This window comes from Rattus norvegicus, chromosome X (assembly GCF_036323735.1).
Source record: "Rattus norvegicus strain BN/NHsdMcwi chromosome X, GRCr8, whole genome shotgun sequence".
Taxonomy (NCBI): domain Eukaryota; kingdom Metazoa; phylum Chordata; class Mammalia; order Rodentia; family Muridae; genus Rattus; species Rattus norvegicus.
The window spans coordinates 30,239,365-30,255,176 of NC_086039.1; the positions used below are offsets into that span (position 1 = coordinate 30,239,365).

A 15,812-nucleotide genomic window follows, 5' to 3' on the forward strand; every position below is an offset into this window, starting at 1 on the left:
TATAAAAATGTGGCCAGGTAACTCTTTAAAAATCTCTGATTAAAATTGAGACATGTCACTGTGTCACATATTCCTCTATGTTGCATTTGCTAGCACCACAGTGTTATAAGTATAAAACAATTATATCATTTTTTCAGAGAAAGTAAGTATACCATAGGAGACATAATACCTTGGCATGGTAATAAAACTTATTCTTCTTTACCCACCCCTTCCCCATGATTGCCCTAAAATGTGGCTAGAACTCAGTTTGCAGCACCTGAAGAGATTATTTTAATTGGTTTGAGAAAGGCTTTGTTCCTTATTACAAAGTTTCAAGGTTTTGCTTGAGAAAGTCTTTGCTCTTTATTAAGTTTTTTTTTTGTTCAAAAACCGTATTTTCCTGCAGGTTAAAAGAGAGAGAGAGAGAGAAAGAGATAATCAATCAAGAAGAAAAAGTCTGTCCAGCCATGCAGCACTTCATGCTCTGTGAGCAACAGATGTTGACACTTCAGAAATATTTGGGGTGATTGGAATTTTTAACCCCCAAAGGGCTCAATCTGTTGGAGCCCTGAGCAAAGAGCTTGTGTAAGAACCATCAGTCTGTCCCTTTGCCACTCAAACCTGGGGCCATTCCATTTCGTTTTGCTTGCCAGGGCATGATGAGAGAAGCCATGGAAATGTATCATTTCCCATCAGATTCTACCCTCATTTTTTAAGTTCCTAAAATTGCCACTAAAGTGGAATGTGAAGGCTGGGCCTTTCAAGAGCAATAGTGATCTTTTTAAGATGGATGACTTTGCCCACAGTGAGCATGGAAGTCAACCATAGAGCTTGCACCATGAGTCAGGAACCCTCTGGAGTATACAGAACAAAAGCTCCATCTAATGAGCTTTTAAACCTTTACTGGTAAAATACATTATGAGTACATACAATGATGAATATATATATATATATATATATATATATATATATATTTAGTTACTGTTTTTATATATGCATGCATATGTATAGAATTTTTATGAGTGCCTGCTTGCATGTGTGTCTGTGCATCGTGTGCATGTCTAGTGTCCGTGGAAGCCTGAAGAAGGCAGTTGAGCCTCTAGAATTAGAGTTAGAAAGGGTAGTGAGCTACCATTTATGTGCTAAGAGTTGAACCTGGGTTCTCTAGAAGAGCAGACAATACTCTTTACCACTGAACGTCTCTCCCTCCCATATATATATATATATATATATATATATATATATATATATATATATAGTGTTATGAATATGTTGAGGTTTAAAATGTATTAAAATGAGTTTTTGAAAGGTGAATTGAACTTAGTGTGGTGGCATAGACCCATTCTACCAATACTGGAGAGGCTGAGGTAAAGAGATTTTAAGTTTGAATCCAGCTTGGACTTCATGGCAAGTCCCAGCCTCCAAATAAACTAAAGAAACAGGAACAAGAAAACAAATCAAGCAAGATAAAACTGAAAGTGAGATAGACATTTTAATCATATCATTGCTGCATTCAGTCATTTACTGTCTTAAATGACATCGAAGTGACTAGAGATGATTTTTTTTTTAATCTAATGCTTCATCGCTTTACTGTAAAAAACTTAGAAGGTCTTGTGAGTGCAGCTTAATATTTTACTTGATTTGAATCAAATCATTGGAGAAAGAAAAGGAGCCACAGAAAAGTGTGAAGGGACAAGTGGACAAAGGCTGGTGCTGGTCTGCTTGCTTGGTGGCTTCGTTTCCTTCTCATCTATGCAAAGGATTGGTTGGAATTCAACTGGAAACTTCTCTGCTGCCCATCATCTATTCTCACAAACCAAATGGAAAATGTCGCCTTTTCCTGTATTTACCAAATGAATTCAGAGCCCACTGGAACGCTTCAATTGGAAGATTTTTAAGCAGGTTAGAGAAATCCATTTCCACATTTTCAAAGACTGCAGCTTCTATCTGTATATATTTGCATAATTTTCAATAAAACAATTAGACAACTGTTACTTCCAAACATCTGTTTCCCTCCATGCTTAGCACAATCCAAATTTATGTAGAAAAAAATCAAATTATTTTCTCACTCATTAAAATCTCTCTTTTTTTCTGAGAAGAACACTTTGTAAAGTTTATTGTCGGCTGGTAGCCAACAACTTCTATTGGAAGACAATAAATTTCCCTAGCCATTCTACTTGTTTGTTCCAAAAGCAACTACATTTTTGGCATGTGAGCTCCCTTAGGTTTCTCTGCTACAATAAGTTGCACCGAATTTTTTCACCAGGAACCATCTCTAAATTTACCCTGGAAGCTTCATTTTGTTATGGTCAATGCTACATCACCATGGCTGCATTGTTTTTTGTAGGGAGTGGCATGCAGGAGCCATAGATTAACCTCAGGTGTTGCTTCTCAGATGCCATCCACCTTCCTAAATGTGATAGTTTCATTCACTGACCTCAACTTCAGTATATAGGGTAAACTGAATTGCCCGTAAACCCCAGAGGTCCTCCTGTATCTGCTTCCCAAGCACCAGGACTACAAATGTGAGCCATCATCTACAACTGGTGTTTTTGTGTTTGTTTGTTTGTCTGTCATTATGCAGCTTGATCTTACAGTGATCCACTTCTGTCTATGTTTCCCTAGTGTGGATCATTTATTATGAAAGGCATGTGCTATTATGCCTGGCGTGCGTGTGTGTGTGTGTGTCTGTGTGTGTGTGTGTGTGTGTGTGTGTGTGTGTGTGTGTCTGTGTGTGTGTCTGTGTGTGTGTATGTAGTTTCCACAGAAATCAGAAGGGGGCGTTGGATCCTTTGCAGCTGGAGGAACAGGGAGTTGTGAGCCATCCAATGTAGGTGCTGAGAACCAACTCAGGGCCTGTATAAGAACAGTGAACACTTTTAACTGTTGAGCAGTCTTTCTGGCCCCACTGAACAACATTTTGATATGCACTCTTGGGATATAAGGCTGTTGTGCTTGCATAACAAGCACTTTATCTGTGGAGGCAACTTCTCAGGCTGTATTCTTTTCTTTGTTTTGAGAATAAGAACTGTCATTCTAAGAACTGTCATTTTGTAACAGACTACACAGAACATTTTTCTTACTCAGTGTTCTTTTATAATACCATAAAAAATTAGAATTTGTTTTGTTGCATTCTTTAAAAAGGGGGCTGTTCACATCTCCATGAAGAGCAGCACCACATTTGTAAACTATTTTAAAATGAACTAAACTTTGCATATTTAGTCTACCCTATTGCAAAGAAGCCCTGCTTATTCTAAAGTTTTCTGAAACTCTCCAACAAAAGTCTTTTATTTGTGATTGTAAGGTTAATCATCCTGGAATCTCCTGGCTTTCAAGGACTATGTAAGTTTCTAAGCTTTTATTCGCTAAATGCTCCTGACACATTGTGGAAATTTCACTGACAGTGGCCTGCGGAATTGATTAGCGAAGGTCAATGTCTTGGGAACCTATGAGACACACGTTCGTGAAGGCAAAAAGCATGAGGCACACTGTTATGTGCAGCGAAACCCCATTGTGTGCAGTTATTTCTATTAAAAATAACTCATCTTCAGTGGAGGAATTTGGATTGGCTCCTTTGATCCCAAGGACTGAGACTTGCACAGATTCATTTGCTTAAAATATGAGAATTGAATATAAAAACATACATGGTAAGAGAGATAGAATTCAGAAACATGAAAACAGAAATGTCCAAGTCACTGTGCCCCTTGACCTCTGGATCACCAGTAGCAAGATTTAGCTCTGGATACAGGTATGTTTAGGATTCTCGCTAGCAGGAATTCCTAAACCCCTATCATAATGTTTCTTCAAAGTATACTTACCTAGTCATTTTGCTTCTAATCTATGATTTCTCCTTTTCCTCGTGTACTGTTTCTCATTTCTTTTTTTTCCTTCCTTCTTTAATTGGATATTTTTAAATTTACACCTTAAATGTTATTCCCTTTCCCAGTTTCCCCTTCAGAAAGCCCCTACTATACCAGTAGTCCGAACTAACCCAGATCCCTGAGATCTCTCAAACACTGAGCCACCAACTAGGCAGCATACACGACCTGGTCTGAGGCCCCGACACATATACAGCAGAGGACTGCATGGTCTGGTCTCAGTGGGAGAAGATATGCCTAACTCTCTCAGAGACTTGAGGCCCCAGGGAGTGAAGAGGCCTGAGATAGGGGTGAGGAGGGGAGTTCCTCTTGGAGTCAGGACGGAGGAGGAATGGGATGAGGGACTGTGGAAAGATGGACCAGGAGGGAGGCAACGACTGGAATATAAAAAAAATGAAAGTAATAAAAAGATTTTTTTAAAAGATTCATAGCCCCTATTACCAGGAGTCTTCAGGTGCCCCCATAGCACCCTGGGGCCTCCCCATTATCACAGGTCTCTGGCACATCCTAGAGATGCCCCCACTGACTTCTGTTCTCTCTCCATTGCTCTGCTCACACCTGATCCACCCCACCCTGCTCCGCTCTAGATCCCCTCTCTTGTCCTGTTTTGTCCCTCCATCCAACATAGATATCCAGTTTATTTCCACCTCTGAGAAAGATTCAGCCATCCTTCCTTGTTCTTTAGCTGCTTTGGGTCTACGGATTGTAGTGAATGGATTCTGTACTTTCAGGCTAATATCCACTTATGAGTACATACCTGGAGTGTCATTTTGGGACTGGGTTACCTCTCTCAGGACGATATTTTCTAATTCCATCCATTTTTCTTCAAAATTTATGATGTCCTTGTTTTAAATAGCTAAATAGTATTCCATTGCACAAATGAACCACATTTTCTTTATCCATTCTTTAGCTGAGAGACATCTAGGTTGTTTTCTAGTTTCTGGATATTACAGATAAAGCTATTATTAGCATACTTGAGCAAGTGTTCTTCAAGGATTGCGGAACAGTCCAAAAGAGATATAGCTGGATCTTGAGGTAGAACAGATCCAATTTTTCTGAGAAGCCGCCCAATTGATTTCCAGAGTGTTTTCACAAGTTTGCACTCCCTCTAGGAATGTAGGAGTGTTCCCCTTGCTCCACATCTTTGCCAGCATTTGCTGTCCCTTGAAATCTGATCTTAACCATCCTAAGGAGTATAAGGTAGAATCTCAGAGTCATTTTGATTTGCATTTCCCCAATAACTAAGGACATTGAAAATGTCTTTAAATGTTTTTTACCCATTGGAGATTCCTCTTTTGAGAATTCTCTGTTTAGCTCTGTACCCTATGTTTATATTTTTAAACTAATTTATTTTTATTGGACGATTTCTTTATTTCCATTTCAAATGTTATCCCCTTTCAGTTTCCCCTCAGAAAAGCCCCTATTCCATCCCATGCCCCTGTTTCTATGAGGGTGCTCCCCCCCACCTCCTCCCTCCAGTGTTCCAACCGTGGTATTTCTGTGGAGCATCGAACCTTCACAGAACTAAGGGCCTCTCATTCCATTGATGCCTGACAAGGCCATCTTCTGCTATATATGCTGCTGGAGCCATGGGTCTTTCCATGTGTACTCTTTGGTTGGTGGTTTAGTTCCTGGGAGCTCTGGTGGGTCTGGGTGGTTGATATTGTTGTTCATCCTATAGGGTTGCCAATCCCTTCAGCGCCTTCAGTCGTTTCTCCAATTCCTCCATTGGAGACTCTGTTCTCAGTTCAATGGTTGGCTGTGAGCATCCACTTCTGTATTTGTATTTGGCAGAGTCTCTCAGGAGATAGCTACATCAGACTCCTGTCAGCATGTATTACTTTGCATCTGCAATAGTGTCTGGGTTTGGTGACTATATATGGGATGGATGGCCTTTCCTTCAGTGTCTGCTCTACATTGTCTCTGTATTTCCTCCTGTGAGTATTTTGTCCCCCCTTCTAAGAAGAACTGAAGCATGCACACTTTGTCTTCCTTCTTCTTGAGCTTCATGTTTTCTGTAAATTGTATCTTTTGTATTCCAAGCTTTTGAACTAATATCCACTTACCAGTGAGTGCATACCATGTATGTTCTTTGTGATTGGGTTACCTCACTCAGGAAGATATTTTCTAGTTCCATCCATTTGACTATGAATTCCGTGAAGTCACTGTTTTTACTAGTTGATGTAAAATCACTGTGTAAATGTACCATATTTTCTGTATCCATTCCTCTGGTGAAGGACATCTGGATTCTTTCCAGCTTCTGGCCATTATAAATAAAGTTGCTATGAACATAATGAAGCATGTGTCCTTGTTATATATTGGAGCAATTTGGGGAATATATGTCCAGGAGTGGTATAGCTGGGTCCTTAGGTAGTGCAATGTCCAACTTTCTGAGGAACCTCCAGACTGATTTCCAGAGTGGTTGTACAAGCTTGCAATCCTACCAACAAGGGAGAAGTGCTCCTCTTTCTCCACATCCTCCCTAGCATCCGTTGTGCCCTAAGGTTTTTATCTTAGACATTCTGACTGGTGTGAGGTAGAATCTCAGGGTTGTTCATAGCCTAACAAGACTGAAACACAAGAAGATGACCCTAAACCCAATCATATAAGGATGATATAATCCTTTAAAGAGGAAAATGAATAAATCCCTTAAAGAATACAGGAAAATACATTCAAATAGGTAGAGGCCTTTAAAGTGCTGTAGCAGGATTGACAATAGGCCTCCAGGGAGGCAGAGTTGTGGCAGGAGTGAAGTGCTGATCCTGGATTGCAGGTAGAGTTGTGGACCAGAAGATAGAGTTCAGAGGGGATGGGAACAACTTCAGGATTGCTGAGCTTGCTAGGGGCCCAGCAGATGAGGGGTTAGGGTGTGGGTATCTCACTTCTTTTTCCCAAATGGCAGTAGGTCTACAGGAAGGCAGGCTAAGCTGTAGCCCAGGAATGGAGTGCAGATATGGGATTCGGCATTGAATTCATGTATAATCATGTTGAAGATTCAAAATGTCTGAGGATCTTCAGCAGGGCAGAAATCCTAGTAGACACTGATGTCTTCCTTTTTCCTTGCCCACTTCTGTGATAACTCATGTAGTCTCTTGAGTTTCACTGAGTCTCCCATTTCTTTACACTTAGCCTGAGGGGCTCGCTGCCTTCTTAGGCAAAGCCCCAAATTACTACTTCTAATGTTTCTTCTCTTCACTGCAGTCTTCCACTTTATCTTCTTCTACTAAGTTGTTCATACTTTCAGGGGAAAAATGCATAGGAAGAGTGGTGTGGGACCAGCTTTTACTTTGATCTCTAGTAAAGGCATTTACCTCAAATCAGACACTGAAATGTACATATCTTCTCTTTCAGAGCTGGGAGAGAAAAATCTCAATGAGGAAAAAGAACAAAAGATGCTTTCAATATATTATTTTGTCACATTACACTAATGTTGGCATGATGAAGACCTTGTCATAGTCTTTTCTACTTCATTTTTGTGTTGTAATCTGTCAACTTTAGCAACCCACACTTAGCTTGCTTTGTCCCTTCCAATTTGCCTTTTTCTTTTTTCCAGTGCTGGAGAATTTTCAGGTTTGCTTAGCTTGGTGATTTTAGTGAAAGCTTCCATACTAAGCCCCTCCCAGACTACCTAAAGTCTGTCAGGTATGTTGGGAGTTCTGGATGAATATACTGCAGAGACAATCAGGGAATAAATTCCCCTAATCAGGATTGCTGGTTTCCTGCTCTGGTTGCTGACTACAATATATTTGTTTGTGAAATATGAGAAGAATGGGCCTAGAGAGAGAGAGGCTCCTTTTAAATGTTATTGAATGCACAGGCTGCAAGATTCTATGAGGTTTTATGCATACCCCCAATGTAGTATAACAACCCTCATAACAGGCTCACTTAGAATCCCTCATTCAGGTCACCTAAAGTCTAGGCAGCTCTGCTACCTGTGGCTTTTCATGGAGGCTTAGACTCTGCTTTGTCTTTCATGTGTACACTCTAGAGACCGGGTTGAAGGTACAGAACCTCAGTTTTGGCTTCTAATGTTTGGGAAAGAACAGCAAGGGCATCTACCCAAACACCCAAAAAATCGATACTTGTCAAATCTGGGTTCATCCATGTAACATTCTTTGGGCAAAAGGTATATTAAAATTGAGGGAGAGAAAAATTGCACTGAGTGCAATGGAAAGCAGTGGAAAGGAAGATGGAATATCTCTCCTACACAGGACAGTGCTCCTAGGACAGAGATGGGAACAGGATATAAATGCAGGTGACTGGTGTTCTCCTGAAATGACAACTGGACTTTCTTGGTACTAAAGTCACCTTATCATGCTAAACTCAGGCACAGATGCCTATTTATATCCATTTTGGTTCAAGTCTTAACCTCGCAGGTGACCATCCTGTCATCACATGCCTGTTCAGATACCTTAATATTCACACCAAAGGTGATGTTTCCAAATTTGGTTCTTCCTTCTAGAATCTTCCATCTCAGCACATTTTCAATAGAAGTATCTTGCTGACTCTAATGGGTGTATCAAGTCCAAGAATAGACTATAGGTTTTCTTCTAGTGTGCTTTCTTCCAGTAAATGCCATTTTTGTATGATTCTTTTATCGTTAGAGAGGAGCAAAGGCTCCAAAAATTCAAGGAAACTTTTTCTTTTGTCATGGGAATCAAGCAGCAGGAGTCACACGGTCCCTTTAGAAATGAAATTCCCCAAGAAATAGCAAGACTGTTCAGTTACTTCGGATGGATACGTTTTCCACCTCAGTTATTAGCCCCTATTTTCAAGTCATAGATTCCTGACTTATCTATTTGTGTTTGCTGGGGGACCCTGGGGAAGGAGGGATGAAGGTTTATGTACTGCATCACTGTATTCTTATAGTTTCAGCATTAGAATTTACTGAAGCATGTTCAAAAGGTGAAAAGATGTGGCTTTTGAGATCCTTATAAAAACTCACAACCATCCTCACCAAAAGGAAAAAAATCTTGAAAGTTCAGGTTCCCCCAATTCTTGCCTTACTACAAAGATCAGCTTGGCATTTCATGGTATGGGAATATCTTAAGGCAAATCTGTCTACTGAAGAAAAATAACTGCTAACTTTGAAATCATTAGATGAAATAGTAACCAGATGAACAAGAAAATGGTAACGCTATCAGAGGCTTTCCCTCAATATATAAGCAAAACAAAGTGAATAAAAATATTTAATAAACATTAAATGCTAAAACCTGCAGCAGCCAGAAACTGTGCATTTGATTAGGTTTGTAACCAATTTGGTTAGGGAACTACAGTGCAGGTATATGGCCCCACATGAGATACTGCTGCCACAGGAAAGCAGTATATAAGAAAGGGAGGCTCCTGCCTGCCTCAGGTCTGACTCAGAGCAAAAAGGAACACTTCTTTTTTTTTTTCTTTCCAAAGCTCTCACAACTATTTCCATTTTTTTTCTTTTTTCTTTTTTATTAACTTGAGTATTTCTTATTTATATTTCGAGTGTTATTCCCTTTCCCGGTTTCCTGGCCAACATCCCCCTAATCCCTCCCCCTCCCCTTCTTTATGGGTGTTCCCCTCCCCACCCTCCCCCCATTGCCGCCCTCCCCCCAACAATCACGTTCACTGGGGGTTCAGTCTCAGCAGGACCCAGGGCTTCCCCTTCCACTGGTGCTCTTACTAGAATATTCATTGCTACCTATGAGGTCAGAGTCCAGGGTCAGTCCATGTATAGTCTTTAGGTAGTGGCTTAGTCCCTGGAAGCTCTGGTTGTTTGGCACTGTTGTTCATAAGGGGTCTCGAGCTCCTTCAAGCTCTTCCAGTTCTTTCTCTGATTCCTTCAACGGGGGTCCCATTCTCAGTTCAGTGGTTTGCTGCTGGCATTCGCCTCTGTATTTGCTGTATTCTGGCTGTGTCTCTCAGGAGAGATCTACATCCCGTTCCTGTCAGCCTGCCCTTCTTTGCTTCATCCATCTTGTCTAATTGGATGGCTGTATATGTATGGGCCACATGTGGAGCAGGCTCTGAATGGGTGTTCCTTCAGTCTCTGTTTTAATCTTTACCTCTCTATTCCCTGCCAAGGGTATTCTTGTTCCCAAAAAGGAACACTTCTAATATCTCTAATCCCTCCAGCACATTCCTTATTCCTGTACTCCATGGTATCTTTTCATTCTTTATGTTTCCCTCTATCTTTTTGTATTCTTCTGTGTCCCCGGTGTAGTAGTGCCTTGGGTATCTCAAGTCCTTTTTGTATTTATTCTGCCATTGCATTTGATCTAAACATTTTAATTGAAAGCCTTGAATTAATGAGGCATGTTACCCAGAGAGTTGGGCTACAATTGTTTGAGATGGTAGGTGGGTTTCTTAGCTAGGATCTCTATTGCTGTGATAAAATACGATGATCAAAATCAACTTGAGGAGGATATTTCTATTTCCTCTTATACTTCTGGTTCACACTCCATCACTGAGGGTGGTTAGGGCAAGAACACGAGTAGGGCAGAAATCTAGAGTCAGGAACTGATGGAGAGGCTTCGAAGGAGTGCTGCTTCAGGGCTTACTCTTTTTGGCTTGCTTAGGATGCTTTCTATAACACATAGCACCATCAGCCAAGGAATGGCTGTATCCACAATGGAATGGACCCTGCCTCACCAATCATCAAACCAGAGGATACATCCCAGGCTGGCCCAGAGACCCATTTTCTCAATTGTCATTTTCTCTTCCAAAATGACTCTAACTTATAGCAAGTTGATGTAAAAATAACCAGCATAGTTGGTTTTCAAATTTTATAACGGAATACTTGAGCTGTGTCTGAATATTATTCCTTTCTACTCATGGAAGTTTAGAGATAAAATTAAAAGCTATCATTTTCTGAACATGTAATAGGTACCAAACACTTTGTAAGTGCTTTACATGTCTTGTCTGCTTTGCACATCTCTTTTATGAGATTGTTATAATTACTGTCATCATTTTCCAAATGTTGTATGAAGTAAGGAAGCAGGTCATATGGCTAGTATTCAGTGGCATTGGAACCCAAAGCCTTACTACAAACAGCCTGACCTCAAAGTCTGACTACAAATAACCATGCTGGTTTTTCATGTCCGTCCTAGACCTAAGTACCTGTGTCCTGAGCAAATAGTGAGGAGACATGCAATAGTTGCATCAGGACATGGACTCAAGGTCCATTCTTTACAGAGAGAAGGTCTGTGCAGGAGAAAAGTTCCCTTGATTCATCAGAATGGCTTCCAACAGTATTAAAAAGCTCCCAAATTTCTACCACATCTGTTATCTTACCCCAGTGGGAGCCATTATGATCTGCCAGAAGGGACGCCATAGCCGTGGGTACTCTTTTCTTATGTACTGTCCTTTCTGCTGTCAGCGCAGCAGCTGAATGCTACTATTCAGACTTGAGATGGTAGCATGTTAACGTTATAACATTAGATAACATAAATGTTAGAATGCTCCTATTCAGACTTGAGATGGTAGCATGTTAACGTTATAACATTAGATGACATAAATGTTAGAATGCTGACATTCAGACTTTGCGTTGGCTTCCTGGTTTACTCAGAGCAAAACACCAAATACACACGTGAGCCGGTGCCGTGTTTGTAGGATGTCTACCACCATTCCTTCATTACCTAACTCTAACTGCCAGTTACATGTCACTAGGCATGTTTTCTTCCCCTTGCACTTCATGATCCTCATGTCTTGAGAGCACCTCCTTCAAATGTTACCCTGGTCGCTGGTAGAACATTTTGCAGCACCCTCATTCGGTCAGTAGTTGTCTGCCCAGCCTCCCTGCGTAAATTCTCTCCTTACTAACCATAACCTTGTAGGAACATTTTAATTTTCTCTGCTTTCTTTCCTTTTATATTTCCAGAATGGAGAAGCCAGTGGGTGTTTAATAAATTGTCTAATGAAGACATTATTATATTATGAAGTTGTCTTGAAGGATTAAGCAAACTAACACATGGAAAGCATTTAGAATAAACAATACTTAGAGTGAGATTGATGTTTAATAACTCATTATTATTATATTGTTATTAAATTATAATATGAGAGTTGTTGAATGAATAATATATTGAAACTTTAAATACTGTTACTCTGTTGTCTCCTAGAAAGAATCTAATGAAGCCACAGATGTTTAAAATATTCTAATTTAATTGCCAATGAGCTATTATAAGAGATGCCAACCAAATCATTTTTATCCTCTTTTCCTGTTATCTAGAGTGGACATTTTCTTAGCCTCTTTCTTGCATTCATTTCTTTTCCTGTCATGGCTTTTGAAAAGAGCTTGTGAAGAGGGTCAAACAGCTTTCATCACAGTAAGGTCTTCAAGAGTTAAATCACATAGCAGATGAGCCTTAGGAAAAAAAGCATACAACACATTTATCTATTCTGTTTCTCCTAGTGTTCCATGTCTCAAACAGTTACATTCTGTTTGAAGATTTTTAAACTTGTGTAATCCTAGCCTATATGTTATATTCCTAGGAATATATATATATACATATATATATATATATATATATATATATATATATATATATATATATATATATATCTCCCAGAGGATTTTTGCTGATCTTCCCTAACTCTTATTACACTGAAGAACATCATGCCTCCTCTGTCCCTGTCTTTCTTACATTTGGACAGTACATTGTCCAGACAGTGTATAGAATAGTAACTTGAAAGGTATTTTAAAATTAAATTTTTGCTTATTGAAGAAAAATATTTTAAGTTAAAATGAGTGCTGGGGAGAAATCTCAGTGGATAAATGTGCCTGCTGCTAAGTTTGATGACACGAGTTCAATCCCTAGGACCCACATGGTAGGAAAAGAAAACTAATTCTTGCAAGTTGCTTTCTGACTTCCTCATGTACATTGTGGTGTGTGCTCTTGTTCACTCACTCACATACATACACACACACACACACACACACACACACGTGTGCACACACAAGCATTCACAAACACATAAGAGAGGGAGGGAGGGAGGGAGAGAGAGAGAGAGAGAGAGAGAGAGAGAGAGAGAGAGAGAGAATAATTAAATAAATGTAGAATAAAGTTAAGTTATTCTTCCTCAAAAGAAAACTGTCTTGGACAATTGTCATGAATGAAAACTTTCCTAGGAATTGTGGGAGTTGGTCATTGGCAAGATTTTCTAGCCTATTAGCTATGGGGACTTGAGGGACAATACTGCATTATTTTTTTCTGTGTTAAATAATTTTATCTATTTAACTATTTATTTATTCATTCATTCATTCATTTCATCCTGACTGTGGTTTCCCCTCCCCTATGTCCTCCCAGTTCCTCCTTCCTTTTCTCCCCTCTTATCCTACTCCCACTGCCACCATCCACTCCTCTTCTATTTTGCTTCCAAAATGGGCACGCCTCCCAAAGTACAAACCAAACTTGGCATACCAAATTACAATAAAAATAGGCACCTCCTCTTTTATTAATGCTAGACAAGGCAACCTAAGAGGAAACAAAGGTCTCAAAGGAATGTAACAAAGCTAAATATAGCTCCTGCTCCCACTGTTGGGAGTCCCATGAGAACACCAATCTACACAACTGTTATGCATGTGCAGGGGGCCTAGGTCAGTCCTACACAGACACCTCATGATTTTAATATTAATTCCATTGTTGAAAAATGTCATGATAGTGACTGCTCTGTTCCCTTAATCTGTGGGGTGACTCTTAAGTCAAAAGCACTTTGAAGTTTTAGGTATTATCTTTTATTGATGGTTTCATACGTTTATATCCCGAATCTTACTCCTTTTTATCCCCTATCCCTCTCCTTTTATCCCTCTCCCTCTCTTATTAGAACCATTTTTCTTAACGGATCCCCCTTCTATTTTCATGTCTTCTTTCACTGAGTTTACTTAGACTTTCATGCACAAGTGTGGGCAGAAAGTTATTTATTAGAACAAGGGCAAATAATCAAGGGCTACACCACTGAAGAGAATTATACTTCCCAAATGTCATATAATACTCGAGCTTGATTTATTACTAAGACTTCAGTTAATGAGAAAGTTCATTTAAATCATTCAAATCATTTTTTTCAAAGTAAATGTCAAAACCTAAATACTTAGTTCCTTTTGAAATGGAGAATGTTATTTGGTATCAGCATAGTGCATCAGCACTAAAACCATCCATGTTTTAACTTATTATTAAATAAGTTAAAAGTTATTTTAACTTTGCTAAGCTCGAGTACCATATATACTTCCTAAGGAATGTCCATTACCTTATGAGACCATGGGTCAGCATTTCAGGTAAGACTTGATAGTGTTATACAAAGAAGTAACTTTTTCTCCCTGGTTATCAATTCAATTAACTTTTGAAAACATGCTGTCAGTCACACTCAGTTCTAAGTACAGAAAATATATCATTGAACATAATTAAGTTTGTAACACTAGGTCTGTAGCTGAATGGCAGAACAGGTACATAGCATACATGAGGTCCCGGGTTCTACTCCCAGCTCTATGCACATAACAACTAGGTACTTTATCCTTTAAAGGCTGTATGTACATTTTTGTCGAAAGCAAAACAGTAAAAATAAAAAAATCATCATAAAAATAAATGGCTTCTGTAGTACATTTGTAGGTAAGTAGTACCTTGGTAGAGAAAGAAAATAAAAAAGGGTAAATAGGTTTAAAAAACATTAAAATACTATTCCAAGGTAGTCTTTTATAAGATGGCTATATGTTAAGAGAAGTTTGACAGAGGCAACAGTGCAGCCTGCAAATATCTGTAGGACAAGCATTCCACATTGTATGAACAGTCAGTGCAAAGCCCTAATGTGGGTATTACAGAGTTCTCAAGGAGCAATATATAGATCATAAAAGAGGACCATGAGTCTCTATATCTTTCCTACTCTCTCTCTCTCGGTGACAATGGGTTTCATTTCAAGGCCGATGCCTAACTGCCACATTGATACCTCTTTTCTCTTGTCTGTATTTTTCTCCACAGTCACATGACACAGGCAATCCCATTTGATGACCCTCGGTTTGACAGCTGCCAAATCATTCCCCCAGCTCCACGGAAGGTGGAGATGAGGAGGGACCCTGTGCTGGGCTTTGGGTTCGTGGCAGGGAGTGAAAAGCCAGTGGTCGTTCGATCGGTAACACCAGGTAAGGATCCAAAGACACTCTTTGTTGTTTCATAAGACTACTTGTCACACCCAGTGAGAGTGACTTCAATTCAGTTCTGTGAGGTCAAGCTGTGAAGTGAAGTAACACTTTATCAATAGATTGACAAAAAAGACAGAAACGTGCCAGTGAAGTGAGCTTTATTTTACATATTTAAGAACATGTATGTTTGTATGTATATATTGGGGTATTTTGGAGACAGAGCTTTGCTCTGTTACACTGTATGCCTGGTGCTATACCTGTAACCCCACCTAGCATAAAGCTCATGGCAATCTTACTGCCTACATGCCCATGCCTGATTTCCAAGAAGACTTTAAACTGCCAAATCCATCATATCCCTTGGGTCAGGAAAAACACTGATAGTATTACTGTTCCCATTGTATCACCTCTGAATGGAGAAATGCAAACAATGATAAGCAGGCACTCTAATGGATGTAAGTACCTCATAGAAACCAGTGTGGTATTTAGTCCCAGGACAGTTGAATTACAAGTATACACATCCTTTCCATCTCACTAAAGGCAGGCAATTTCTATGCCTCATTGTTGTTGGCATGGATCAAGTAAATGACTTTAGCCAATGACACATTGGTAAATACAATCCAAGCAGAAGGTTGGAATGCATGTGTACTGTTGAACTCTCTTGTGGCTGAAAGAAGGTATGTTTTCCCAGGGATTCTGTTATTCCTACAGCCTCAACCCCACAATAAACTCCTGGGGAAACATTCAGTTAGCCTGAAGCCTGAACCTCGGTTTAACCCAATCTGTAATTTGAATCAGATCTGTCCAGATAAGCCAGGCCTGAATCATGCTAACAACCCACAAATGGGAAAAGAAAC

General features: G+C 39.6%; 1 protein-coding gene across 8 annotated transcripts in view; it reads left to right on the forward strand.

The window, feature by feature from the left end:
- The window catches only part of Frmpd4 (FERM and PDZ domain containing 4), a 647,084-nt gene that overhangs the window by 499,531 nt on the left and 131,741 nt on the right, over nt 1-15,812 (forward strand). For 7 of the 8 annotated variants that reach the window (XM_017601999.3, XM_063279932.1, XM_039099649.2 and 4 more), the window contains one exon: nt 14,798-14,958. In XM_017601999.3, coding sequence (XP_017457488.1) covers nt 14,798-14,958 — 161 coding nt within the window. Of the gene's footprint in view, nt 1-14,796; nt 14,959-15,812 lie in introns of those variants that run through there. The other variant, NM_001106960.1, reaches the window with a different exon arrangement.